Source organism: Mixophyes fleayi, chromosome 8 (assembly GCF_038048845.1).
Source record: "Mixophyes fleayi isolate aMixFle1 chromosome 8, aMixFle1.hap1, whole genome shotgun sequence".
NCBI lineage: Eukaryota > Metazoa > Chordata > Amphibia > Anura > Limnodynastidae > Mixophyes > Mixophyes fleayi.
In genome coordinates, this window is record NC_134409.1 from 139045143 (window position 1) to 139060387 (window position 15245).

The 15245-nt window shown below is 34.3% G+C and overlaps 2 protein-coding genes across 2 annotated transcripts; both read right to left on the reverse strand.

The window, feature by feature from the left end:
* Positions 1–955: 955 nt before the first annotated feature.
* LOC142099968 (olfactory receptor 1G1-like) lies at positions 956–1897 on the reverse strand. Its single transcript, XM_075183976.1, has one exon. The coding sequence runs from the start codon at positions 1895–1897 to the stop codon at positions 956–958; it is 942 nt and encodes a 313-aa protein (XP_075040077.1).
* Positions 1898–9709: 7812 nt separating this feature from the next.
* On the reverse strand, positions 9710–10651 carry LOC142099969 (olfactory receptor 5V1-like). The gene has a single exon (XM_075183977.1). It carries the CDS (start codon positions 10649–10651, stop codon positions 9710–9712), a length of 942 nt encoding a protein of 313 aa, XP_075040078.1.
* Positions 10652–15245: the final 4594 nt, after the last annotated feature.

Here is a 15245-nt window from a genome sequence, read left to right on the forward strand (position 1 = left end):
AATTCCGTTTGTCATATTTGTAGAACGTAGCTTGTGTGCTAATAATATGTAGTGTGTATTATCCCACTGAAAATAATTTTTTAGTGCCCATTGATATGAAGCATCATGTTACAATTTTAGCAATTGATCTAGTTTTTGTTTGTTTGTTTATTTAAAAGGCTTTGCATTTAAAATATAGTTAGGCAAAATCTTTACATAATTCACCACTCATTTGCTGTATGTTGTTGTTTTTTAATGCTTTTAAACTAATCAGATGGCATGTAAGAATACTGTATTGTGCATTTTTAGTGTATAATCTTTGTTAGAAAGAAACATGAAATTGCGAGATGCTTCTATAACGAGTTCTGAGTAGTGAAAAGAATAATTAAATAAATACTGTAGCAGGAAAACAAGATCTTGAACAAATGATATTACATACTGATAACACGGTGATGGCAGTCAACATGTATTTTGCAATAAAACTAACTTGAAAAAGACTTTGTAACAGTTAATCCCGCAACCCAACCCTCTTTCCTGAATTGTAGACGTCACTACATGGAGACTTATTTCCCAGAAATGTTATTATCAGAACTTCAGCCTTCCAACATACATTCACAGCATGTTAACGTTTGGCAATGGAACTTATGTAAATACATCCATAGATTTAAATATAAAATGTTGCAGTTAGAGGCTGGCCCAGTATAGCGCTCTAAAGGGTCATCCTTTGTGAAGCCTCTATTTCATGAGGGAATCCAAACAGCACAAAGGAAGAAGTCCTAAACAAAGGAGCCCCACAATCTAGGTATAGTAACCTTTACTTTTCAGAATTTCATATTCTCCTGTCATGTGTTTCCATCACAAATCTTAGCTTTCCTGTGCACATAAACTGTAAATAAGGATATAAGTTTAAGTTAGAAAACTTAGGTTGTGCCCAATGTATAATGTGTCAATATGATAAGAAACTGGATGAATAATTTTACCATTTAAAGTATTTTTTCATCATGTTTTTCATGGAACTCAAAATCTGTTGATTTCTCAGACTATAAACTAGAGGGTTTAGCATGGGGACCACTGCTGTGTACAGCAAGGAGGGCAATTTGTCTTGTTCCTGAGAGTGCTGTGACTCTGGGGTCATGTAGTAGCTGAGCGACGTCCCACAGAATAATATTACAACTGTGAGATGGGACGAGCAGCTGGAGAAAGCCTTCACTCTCCCCGCTGAGCTACGAATCTTTATGATTGTAGCGATTATGCACATATAAGAAGCTAAAATCAGTACAGAGGGAATAAATCCCAATAATATACTTTCCATGGACACTAGCATCTCAATGGCGGTTCTATCACCACTAGAGAGCGCTACTATAGTTTTCACGTCACAGTAGAAATGACTAATGTCCTGGGAATCACAGAACGATAACATAGAAACCAGCACAGCATTTGTTAATGAATTAAAAAAGCCAACAAGCCAACAGACAGAAAATAATGTAATACACAAGGTTTTGTTCATAATGATTGCATAGTGCAGAGGGATACAAATGGCTACATAGCGGTCATAGGCCATAGACGTTAGCAGAAAAAACTCTGCCACTGCACAACATGTGAAAAGGAACATCTGAGTGATGCATCCTGGGAAGACAATTGTGGTGTCTCCTGTTCCCAGAATAGCCAGGAATTTGGGGAGGATGCTGGAGACGTAGATGATGTCCTGGACCGAGAGGTTACACAGGAAATAGTACATAGGAGTGTGAAGCTGGGGGACCAGACATATAAGACTAGCGATAATCAGGTTCCCCAGCACGGTCAGTAAATACATTAACAAGATCCCAATGAAAAGCACAAGCTGAAGATCTGCAGAGATGGAAAATGCCAGGAGGTGAAATTCTCTCTGTATTGTGCAGTTTGTGACATATTCCTTCATCGTTCCTGCAGTGAAAGTAACAGAATAAACTAAAGGGTTAATTAAGATTCAATACTAGATTCATGATTGCTAAATATAACAGTATCACAACGTAATATAATAATATACAGATTTTCTTCTTCACTTCATATCTTATGTTTGTTAAATATGTCACAAGCTCCTCACTGAAATGTTCTACCCGAGTCATATGTTTTATCAGTGACAGAATTTGGAAAAGGTCACACTAATCACAAATGAGTTCAAAGAAGACCATCTTCAGTCATAAATATATTAAAAACTGATATTTATGCTCATAAAATTTTACTGGTAATATGGGGGGGGGCATCTTGTACCCTATTCAGGCAACAGTGGGTCCAATCAGTATAGGTTGTCCTATTCTTTTATAAATGACCTAATATTTTATAATCCAATATTAAATGACAGGTCTAATGTGAGTGAAGGCATGTCTAGAATTTATGTTTCTAGATATATTAATTGTTACGTTTGGAAAAGCAGGAATAATAAACAGTGGTGAGATTAGGTGTCACTCATGTTCCAGAGACCTATCAGACATCAGAGCACGGAGTGTTTGTGAACCGCTTAGTAATCTTATCATTGGATATTAGTCCATTGCAGACTAATCTGCTACATAGAGGGCTGGTAGCAGTGTGCACACGCTCAGTCACTAGATAGAAGAACGAAGAGATCCGAGAACGGAAGCATGGAATTTCTATAAGGGCCAAAGGCCGCCCCCAGGCCTCCTGTTTCCAACCACTGATCTAAAGATTTTAAATTCCGAATAGGGGTAATTAACATTTGCTTAAAATTAAACACTTTGCTAACCGTCTAACAATACTCACCTCTGTACATTTCAGGATATAAACTCACATATTCCCATAAGCTGCAGCTCAACATATAATAATATTATCATTGTAATGGATTTGTATAGCACCAATGTCTGATACACTCTACATACAAACAAGGGTCATTTAAATCTGGGGTCAGCAAAATTGCGCAAAATTTAGAGGTGTAAAAGAAAAAGAAATATCGCTCAATACATTCGACACGCTGAATACACAAAACGGAAATATTATTTTGTACTGAAAATAGTTGTGTAACTTACCATTTCTTGGTAGAGAAAGGGGACAGAAAAATAAATAGAATTTAAATATAACATAGCGCTAGATTGACTGTTACATATAAATACACATATATATTTATATATATATATATTATTCCCCGATATCTTATAACATTATTGGAACATTGTTATCTGAAGATTTTCATATTAATGAAGGTTGTATAGTTTGTGAAGCATAATATCAGGAGCTGAAAGGTAAAGAAAAAGTTAAAAGAATTTCTGATAATATAATAAATATCATATACGAGAATATAATCCATTATTTCATATTAAGACTTATTCAGTCTGATCAGCATGAAATAAAAAAAATGAAAAATCATGAGGAACAAAAATACAAAAATATATTAATCTATTCCATAGTAGAGAAAGTAAGAACAATATCTGTGAAAACAGAATGTCATAAATATTCCTAATGCATACGTACAATTCACCAGATCACAACTGTCCTAAGTCCAGTGCAAGTTGTATTTATAAATGGAGATTTTCATATGATGGTATCAGCACATTTATTCCTGGTTTTGTTCCTATTTCCCAAGTACAATGTCTGTAAGATGTATTTAAAGCTGTATTTATTCCCCAGGGATTATCCTTTGTGGATACATTTATTTCCCACAACAATTAATACTTAACATTTAATTTTACTTGATGTTTACTGTAATAATATAGGTTTTCCAACAGCATAACACATACTGTAATAATGTTATCTAAACATGGAACATAAATTAACTCATGAATATTAAATCTTTTCTTGATTAGTGGACGTTTTATAATTACCACATGATATAAAAAGAGAGAAATGGAGATGTCATTCTGTGTGTGTCCAGTTGTCACACATATGAAACAGAAGTAAAAATTAGCCATAAGAATACATTATTATTATCCTTTATTTATACAACGATCAGCCACATCATTAAACCCACCTGCCTAATATTGTGTAGGTCCCCCTTGTGGCACCAAAACAGCGATGACCTGTCGAGGCATGGACTCCACAAGACCTCTGAAGGTGTCCTGTGTATCTGGTACCAAGACGTTAGCAGCAGATATTGTAAGTTGCGAGGTGGGGCCTTCATGGCTTGGACTTGGAATTTGGAGGCCAATTCAACACCTTGAACTCTTTATCATGTTCCTCAAACCATTCCTTGGCAGGGTGCATTATCCTGCTGAAAGAGGCCACTGCCATCAGAGAATACCGTTGCCATGAAGGGGTGTACTTGGTCTGCAACATTGTTTAGGTAGGTGGTACGTGTCAAAGTAACATCTACATGAATACCAGGACCCAAGGTTTCCAAGCAGAACATTGCCGGCTTGCCTTCTTCCCATAGTGCATCTTGGTGCCATCCACAGGTAAATGACGCACACGTGCCCAACCATCCACATGATGTTAAAGAAAACGTGATTCATGTGACCAGGCTACCTTCTTCCATTGCTCCATAGTCCAGTTCTGGTGCTCATGTGCCAATTGTAGGCACTCTGGCAGTGGAGAGGGGTCAGCATGGACACTGTAATATATACAACAAAAAACTGTGCTGTGGGAGGACTATATACAGACGATATTAATAAATAATAAAAATGCAATGAAATAATGTATAATATATAAAATATACAGACAACGTAACTTCAAGGCCAAGTTTACATAAGAATTGGTCGCTCCACCACATTCAATCCAAAATATATATATATATATATATATATATATATACACACATAGATAGATAGATAACAAATGAAAATAACACTAAAAATGTAAAATAAACTGCAATTGAAACACCACTGTATCCACTGTCATTAACTGTAAACAACTTGCAATATATATATATATATATGTAAAAATGCAGATGCAAGCAGCAAGTTTTAGTATAAACTGTTCCTATGGCTGTCGTATATACAAATAGTCATTACGATTTTAACAATGATGAGCATACAAACCGCCGGATTTACTAAGCCGGGGTTTGCAAAACCACCGCAAAACCGTCATCCAAACGGCCAAAATAAAAGAGGTGGTTGTGAGTGGGGAGATTGCTCAAACTGCATGCAAGTTTTTATTTCTTTATGTTATGGGGACACTATTATTGTATTATATTATGGTGAAAGTATAAATATATAATAATATTAACTGATAGTTAATGGTGGATATAATTATTTATGTTGCACAATTTGGCATTACATAGTGCCCAAATAATATAATAATTCAATAATCTTGACCCCTGGAAATTCTGAAAATTAAAATTTGCCCCATAAGTTAAATTTAAAATAATATGTCAATGGTGCTTCCTCTAATGTTCTATGGCAAATAGCTCAATCAGCATGTTTTCCCTATCAAGCCATTCAGAAGCAGGTATTAAAAACCTATTTTTTGGATGATGGTTTTAACCAAACCGCTGGCGTTTTGGCTGTTTTCAATATGCCACACATCACGAGCCATTTTACATCACAGCCCCAAACCGCTCTATAGTAAATGCGGAGGTTCAGACCACTATACCGCTGGCGATGTGCGGCTGTTTAAAACCGACACTAAACTTGAATCTTAATAAATCTATCCCAAAGTCTGTGAGCAGCAATTGTAAACAAAATTGTCACCATCTATATACCAAAGGCAGTGATCATCATCATCATCAGCACCATTTATTTATATAGCGCCACTGATTCCGCAGCGCTGTACAGAGAACTCATTCTCATCAGTCCCTGCCCCATTGGAGCTTACAGTCTAAATCGCCTAACATACACACATACACAGATTAAGGTCAATTTTGATAGCAGCCAATTAACCTACCAGTATGTTTTTGGAGTGTGGGAGGAAACCGAAGCACCCGGAGGAAACCCACGCCACACGGGGACAACATACAAACTCCACACAGATAAGGCCATGGATGGGAATTGAACTCATGACCCCAGCGCTGTGAGGCAGAAGTGCTAACCACTGAGCCACTGTGCTGCCCAGTGATACATGGTGTATATAATTTTATCCCATTTTAAACAGGTAAGCAAAGGAGTTCCACAGTCATAGGGCCTGATTCATTAAGGATCTTAAATGAAGAGGTATCTTATTTCAGTCTCCTGGACAAAACCATGGTACAATACAAGGGGTGCAAACTAGTGTTCTGTTTTGCACATTAGTTAAATACTGACTGCAAACAGATACGCATAAAATGAGGTGATTGAGTTCAGGGTCTAATGGAATCTATTTTATTTCAGATATTTCATTTCAGTTTCTCCATCTATTGACGTAAACTAAACCACTAACTTTATGTACACCATGATTTCATTAAAATAGAATCTGTTCTGTTAAGTTGTGAGTGAATAGAGGGTTGAAACAAATCAGCGCTAAAGAAGATCGACCTTCTAGTTGGTGCTATAGTTTTAATGAATTTTTTGCAGTGGTGCAAAGTGAGAAATATTTTGGCCCATGCTTACTGTTCACCCAAAACAGATCTGTAATGTGATTGTAAAATAAACACGAGGATTCTAAAGTATACGAAATTACTGGATTATTTGCTGCATTGTGGAAGTCTAATATTTGTTTTAATCAACCTGATTAATAATAGTAGATGAGATTAGGAACTCCTAATACACCTCGATCTCTGTGCCAATACATTGTCAATCTTGATATTCTGATTGATTGTTTATTCAGATGAAATTGTGGGTTGCAATTTGGATGAAGTTGAGGCTTTGTCTTTCTATTGGGGTATGGAGGAAAATGAAAAATAATATAATAATTTTTTGCAATAGTGTAATCATATGTGAGACCTAGCCAAGAAGTCTGATTGTTATCCCATAATGTGAATAAAGATTTCAGTTCCGTGTATATAGCTTGGGGCAATTGATTTGGTATAATGTAGAAGGATCTCTTTGAATGTTTACCCCATGATATGTAATATATTTTCTTCCAGCCAATTAAAATTAAATTTACTTTTTATAATATTTTTATTTAAAGTGGATAAATTCATAGGTGATGTCTCTGTTATTTTCTCATTACCTTTAAGGCCTCAGTGATATAAAAAATTTTGTAGGTGTTTTTAAAGATTTGGTGAAAAGAATATGGGATACGTAATATACATCATACAAAGGATTAATTTGTAGATTGTTATACCAATTAGTATACCATGGACCGCTTCATCTGTTCTAATCGTCTCAGAGAGAATTTCCATTACTACAGCAAACAATAGGGCGATAATGGGGCATCTTTAATGTGCAACACATTTCATCTCAATTTATCATATTGACAACCCATAATTCTCTAGGGGATTTTTTTATAGAGTTTCAATGTTTGATGTAAATTCTCCTAATATGCCTACCAGTCTTAAAGCTTTAAATTAAAACATTTGCTTTACAGTATCAAGTGCATAGAGAATATTTAGAGTGAGACTATATTATTCTTTTTTGGTTATTTTAGAGAGTGGATGATGTTTAGTATTTTACGTACACTATGTGAGGTGTTGTGATGTTGTGTGACGCCAACTTGGTCTTTGTGAATGATTTCTGGTAGGATAGTATTCAATTTTAAAGCCAAAATTTTTGAGACTATCTTGATGTCTAGGGCCTGATTCATTAAGGATCTTAAATTAAGAAATATCTTATTTCAGTCTCCTGGACAAAACCATGTTACAATGCAAGGGGTGAAAATTAGTTTTCTGCTTTGCACATAAGTTAAATAATGACTGTTTTTACATGTAGCACACAAATATCAACTTTAAATTTCAGTGTAAAAATATGTTATCAAGTATTTGTGTGCTACATGAAAAAACAGTCATTATTTAAAACAGAAAACGAATTTTCACCCCTTGCATTGTAACATGGTTTTGTCCAGGAGACTGAAATAAGATATTTCTTAATTTAAGATCCTTAATGAATCAGGCCCTAGACCTTTATTACATTTTGCTCTTATGTTTGAAAACATCAATTCTTCTAGTATTTATTTTATCACATAGTTTCCAAGTTGGGTAAGTGCTTTCATTAATTAATTAATTATTATTTTTTTTGTTTTACATAGGACCAGGGGATGACGCTTTTTTAAAGCTTAATATGGATTGTTTTATTTCTTTTTTCTGATGTGTTGCCATTCAAAAATTCTAGTTTTTCTTTAGAATATTTTAGAGATCTAACTTATCCCAGATTTTATTGGAAGATTTCTTCCTCTTTTTTTCATTTGGAGAGTACAGATCATTATAGAATTTATGAAATAGTTAGATGATCTCTGGTATTGTAATCTTGCGATTTCCTTAATGATCTTGAATATTGGGAATCGCATTTGACATTTTTGTTGGACGAAGCTTGTGTGCTAATAATATGTAGAGTGTATTATCCCACTGATACTATTTTTGGAGTGCCCATTGGTATGAAGCATCATATTAGGATTTTAGTAATAGATCTAGAAAATAATAATATTTTAGTTTAAAAGACTTTTGCATTTAGAAAATGTTGGGCAAAATTTGTGCTTTTGTTTTTGTTTCACTTTTTAATACTTTGTAACTAATTAGGGGGCATATGAGAAAACTGTATTGTGCATTTCTATTGTATAATATTTGCTACAAAGAAACATGAAATTGTTTGATGTGCCTATAACAAGTTCTGAGTAGTGAATACAGTGAATAAATACTGCAGCAGGAAATCAAGATCTTCAACCAATCACATTACATACTAATAACACGGTGATGGCAGGCAACATATATTTTGTAATAAAAGCTAATTCTATATTTTAAAAAGACTTTGTAACAGTTAAGTCCCCCAACCCTCTTTCCTGCATTGTAAACATCACTACTTGGAGACCTACTTCCCAGAAATGTTATAAGAACTTCCGCCCTCCAACATACATTCACAGCTCGTTAACTACTGGCAATATGATTTATGTAAGTACATCCATAGGTTTAAATATAAAATGCTACAGAAGGAGGCTGGCCCAGTATAGCATTTTGTGAAGCCTCAATTTCATGAGGGGATCCAAACAGCACAGAGGAAGACGTCCTAGACAAAGGAGCCCCACAATCCAGCTACAGTAACATTTACTTTTCAGAATTTCATATTTTCCTGTCATGTGTTTCCATCACAAATCTTAGCTTTCCTGTGCACATAAACTGCAAATAAGGATATAAGTGTAACTTAGGAAACTTAGTTTGTGCGCAGTGTGCAATGTGTTAATAAGAAAAGAAAGCTGGATAAATAATTAAATTCTTTTTATTTTCTTGAGTAAACATTTTTATTGGGTTTTACAAATGCATATACAGAATAACAGGCTATGAAATGCACGACTGAGCCCGGCTCAAATGGAAAAGACATCACTTGGAGAAGCAAGACATAGAAAATGTACATACATGTAAAGCCTCAAGAGAGGCAATCAATGTAATGCACTATTAATACTGCAATTTGAGGAATGTAAGTGAGGGACAAAAGAGAAGATAGAGAGCTAGAGGGAAGAGGTGGGAGTAGGGGGAAGTCACTGTTCACTATAGAATGTATTGATGTAAGTGAGTGTCGTGAGCGGAATATGTAGAGGATCAAAAGATCAAAATGCCAAGGATGGGGGACAGTCATGGTATTCGGTCCAGGGGCTCCAATCCCGAGTGAATGGGACAGTAGTGTGACGTAAAATGCTTGTTATATATTTCATATAATAGACCTGCCAGATGCAGTTGACATTGGAAGGAAGAGAAGGGGGTTCTGGGTTTTTCCAAAATACTGCAATCTGACATTTCAACAATTTAAAATTTTAAGAATCTTTTCAACATATTGTCTATGGATCTCACTACCTGTTTGTTTCTCAAACTATAAACTAGGTGGTTTAGCATGGGGACCACCGCTGTGTACAGCAAGGAGAGAAATTTGCCTTGTTCCGGAGAGTGCTGTGACTCTGGGATCATGTAGGAAGTGAGCGACGTCCCACAGAATAATATTACAACGGTGAGATGGGAAGAGCAGCTGGAGAAAGCCTTCACTCTCCCCGCTGAGCTATGAATCTTTATGATTGTAGCAATTATGCATATATAAGAAGTTAAAATTACCATAAATGGTGTAAATCCCAAAAATATACATCCCACATATACCAGCATCTCAATGGCTGTGACATCAGCACTAGAGAGCGCTAACATTATTTTTAGATCACAGTAGAAATGACTAATGTCTCGTGAATTGCAGAATGATAGAGTGGAAACCAGCACAGCATGTGTTAATGAATTTAAAAAACCAACAATCGAGGAGACAGAAAATAATGTAATACACAGGTTTTTGTTCATAATGATTGCATAGTGCAGAGGGATACAGATGGCTACATAGCGGTCATAGGCCATAGACGTTAGGAGTAAAAACTCTGTCCCGACACAAAATGTGAAGAGGAACATCTGAGTGATGCATCCTGGGAAGACAATTCTGGTGTCTCCTGTTACCAGAATAGCCAGGAATTTGGGGAGGATGCTGGAGACGTAGATGATGTCCTGGACCGAGAGGTTACACAGGAAATAGTACATAGGAGTGTGAAGCTGGGGGACCAGACATATAAGACTAGTGATAATCAGGTTCCCCAGCACGGTCAGTAAATACATTAACAAGATCCCAATGAAAAGCACAAGCTGAAGATCTGCAGAGATGGAAAACGCCAGGAGGTGAAATTCTCTCTGTATTGTGCAGTTTGTGACATATTCCTTCATCGTTCCTGCAGACAGCGGATCAAGCAGTGCAAAAGTATAACAGAGTAACCAGATGGGTTCATTTAAGAGAAAAGCTCATCCAGGGCTAGATTTATGATTGCTAAATATAATAGCGTGTTCACCTTATATAACAATATACAGATTTTCTTCTATACTTCATACTTTATGTTTATTAAAAATGTCACAAGCTCATCACTGAGATGTCCTGCCCGAGTCATATGGTTTATCAGTGACAGGATTTGGAAGAGGTCACACTAATCACAAATGAGTTGGAAGAAGGCCATCTTCAATCATAAATATTTTGAAAAATTTATGTTTTATGCTCATAAAGTCTTACTGGTAATATGGGGGGGTCTTGTGCCCCATGCAGGCAACAGTGGGTTCAATCAGTAAAGGTTGTCCTATCCTTTTATAAATCACATAATATTTCATACACCAATATAAAATGACAGGTCTAATGTGAGTGAAGGGATGTCTAGAGTTCATGTTTCTTGTTAAGTTTGGAAAATCATAAATAATAAAAAACATTGGTGAGTTTAGGTGTCACTCATTTCCCAGAGACCTATCAGACATCAAAGCATGAAGTGTTTGTAAACCGCTTATTAATCTTATCACTGGATATTAGTCCATGGCAGACTGATATACTACATAGAGGGGCTGGCAGCAATGTGCACACACTCAGTCACTAGATAGAAGACCGAAGAGAGGCCACTAGGGAAGCATTGAATTTCTATAAGGGAAAAGGCCGCCCCCGGACCTCCTGTTACCAACCACTGATCTAAACATTTTAAATTTTAAAATACAAATTTAAAATGTTTTAAACATTTGTTTAAAATTAAACACTTTGCTCACCGTCTAACAATACTCACCACATTTCAGGATATAAACTCGCACAATATTTTATACCATTTTTGAAACATTGTTATCTGAAGATGGTCAGATTTATGGAGTTTGTACAGTTTGTGAAGAATAATATCAGGAGCTGAAAGGTAAAGAAAAAGTTGAAAGCATTTCTTAAAATATATTAAATATCATATATGAGTATATAATCCATTATTTAGTATTAAAACTTATTCATATTTGACCAGTATATTAAAAAAATAAAAAAACGTGAAGCACCATATAGTCAGCAAAAATAATATAAACATATATTAATTTATTCCATGGTACATAAGATAAATACAATAAATAAGAAAACATAATGTAATAAATATTCATAATGTATACTTATAACTTACCGGGTCACAACTGTCCTAAGTCCAGTGCAAGTTATTTATAAATGGAGATTTTCATATGATAATATCAGCACATTTATTCCTGGTTTGCTCCTATTTCCCAAGTACAATGTCTGTAAGATGTATTTAAAGATGTATTTAAAGCTGTATTTATGCCGGAGGGATTTTCGTTTGCAGATACATTTATTAAAATTTCCCCATAACAATTAATGGAAAACATTTTGTTTGTCTATGTTCCTATTTTCTAAGTACAATGTCTGAAATATGTATTTAAAACTGCATTTATTCCACAGGGATTATCCTTTGTGGATACCCTTATTTCCCACAACAATTAAATTTTAACATTCTATTTTACTTGGTGTTTTCTTTAATAATAGAAAATTTCTCACTGTATAAAACCTACTATAATCCTTGAGGTCCTGCAAGCGTCTTCCATATGTTATACATCAATATCTAATAAATTAACTCATGAATATTAAATCTTTGCTCGGTTAATAGACATTTTGTAATTACCATGTGATATTGTCACACACATGAAACAAAAAGTAAAAGTTAGTCATACGAACACATTTTTAATATCCTTTGTTTGTTTATTTATTACCAACATATTGCTCAGCACTGTACAATCAGAGAATGTTTTTAGGGATTAAATAACCTGGTAGTATGTTATCGGACTGTGGGGGGGAATCTGTTGTACCTAGAGAATAACCACACAAACTTACAAACTCCACTGGAGCCCAAGTCTGTGATCCGTAATTATTTGCATAATGTCAGCCTACCGCCCCATCCATATTCCAATGCCAGTGACCATGGTGTAATAATTACCAGTGTGCTTTGATGGAAGTTAGTAAGAATACAGAAGGAGAATGAATATGGTGAAAGAAGAAGACTTAAAGAAAAATAAAGAGACAGAAGAAAAAAAGGATTTAAAATTTGGACACTTTGCTTGATAAATTATTTAAAAGTTTTTTTTGGGGAGGTGGTTTTGAGGGGAGGGGTTAATGTAGGGTTTATTGTATTTTATTTTGTTCAGTTGTGTATTGAGTAGGGGTCTTATGGACCCTTTGTCAGTTATAAAGAGATCCAGGGTGTGGATCTGTTGCTACCTCTCAGGTCCCATTAGTTCCCCCAACCACCCTTTCCACCACAGTCAGGTCACCATAGTTGTCTATGTTGCTGGCTTTCCTAAAATCGTGCTTGTTTATCGAGTGCCGGGTTATAAGAGGGGTGGGGGTGCATTACCTTTCTTACTCTTTCCCCATTGTCCAGATATACAATAAACCATGGTCTTCCAAGTTATCAGCAACAACCATTCTCTTCTCTGGGAGGGAAATTTGCCAGTTTATTATATTCAAGCTTATAAGTTTACATCTTATCACTGTATCAACTAGTAGAAATACCTTAGTCAATTATAAGGAAAATTTTAAAAATTAGTTGGATTTGAAAATTATGTTTAGACTGAAATATAATAATCAATGTTTAATACAACAATATATTTAGCAGACATAATATATCCTAATTTACTATTAAATATATTATGGTATACCTTCTAACACATGGCTCTTCAGTGAGAGATATTGCTTGTAACTACTTTTCAGCTTAGTAAGTGATTAACAACAAAAAATAAATAAATTTTCAGCGATTATGTTTTTTTGTGCACACATTGAATTGTTCCTCATCCTCTGTGTATTCAGGATGTGCATATGATAGAAATGTGTCAGGATTCAATGTATTTTGTGCAAGTTTCAATATTATTGAAACTGGACAAATAGAAAAATCCTTATTAATTTCAGACCAGCTTTAAGTAAAGGTCTGTAAGAAAAGGCATGTCATTGTGTTGTTAATATGGCAACAAAGACTACATTGCTTATAGTAATTTTTGCATGGTTGTAAAAGAAGTTAGTTTCTTTAAGCACTGTAAAAATCCATTATGTCTATGTATCTATTTATCTATCTATCTATATATTTCTACTTTAATGGGACTGTTTTGCATTATTCAATTTCTATTTTAAAGAATATATATATATATTTTCACGTTCTGTACAGTTTTGTAGGGTGTATTTAATTTCTTACCTTATCTAAATTCTAATTAAATCTTTTGTTATAAAAAGCTATAGAGAAAAAAAAAGAAAAACAAATCTATTCTCGTCTAGGGGTTACAAATACAGTTGAAAATAAATAAAAAAACAAAGATGGCCTGTTGACCTTATCACTGTGAAAGTATACTTGAAAAAAATTATATTAGCAAAAAACTCATTTGGAGTCACAGATACAAAATAATAAAAAGTTATTTTCACGTCTGATTTTATCACTAAATATATAGATATAAATTTGTAGTTATCCCTTCATTCTTTGTTTGCACCTATTTACATAGACATGTATGCAGTGGTTAAACTAATGACACTATTTTTAAACGATGAGTATTTTGCTCCCATAACTTACAATATTCTGTCTTGTGTAGTTTACAGTGACAAATATACTCATCTTCAAACATAGTTATATTATAATACATGTATATAAATAAAAAGACACACACAATTATTTCATGAATATATAGTTTACAATAATATTTCAGGACCTTTAGAAAACATTTATTTTCTCTGTAACACCATCTATGGAAAATGCAGTATTTTTCACAGTAGTAACTTCAAAACATCAAAATAAAAGGTTAACCTTGTATTTACATTAATTTTCTAAATGAAATATGACACTTATTTAAATCTAACATTTTAAAAATCTTGTTCATTCACAGTTCCCATTTTATCAACTTCAGCTGCCAATATCCCAAAATATATCACTTTGTTCTATCAAATTTCAAATATGAATGTAACTTACATTTTATAGTTCACAATGCAAATATAAAACATTAACCTTTAGTCTTATTGCAGATTTGGAAAGGAAGAAAAAAGAAAAATAAACATATGACCCGATTTTTCCTACTAAGATTATCTTTCAGCACTCAACAACCTCCCATATCCAGAAATCAGTCTACTAATATTTCTAACATTTTTTTTGCAAAAATAATATATCCCAAAAAGGGTTCTTACCTTAGTACCTATAATATAATCCATCCTCTTAGTAGGCTGAAGTCTGTGGTTCTGTAGCTAGCGGTCAGAGGAGACCGTCCGAGCCCCCAAATAATAACATGGAAAAAAATAGATTATCTGATCCAGGTACTTAAAGAGAAAATAAATATATTTATTAATAAAACATTAACTTAAAATTGAGTTACTGTAAAGTGCTTTCTAAGGATTTCAATTCTGAATTATCTGACCATAGCAGCAAGAGTGTAGATTATATACTATTTGAACAATGGGATCAGTTCACACTTACACATAAATTATTACAATGTTATACAG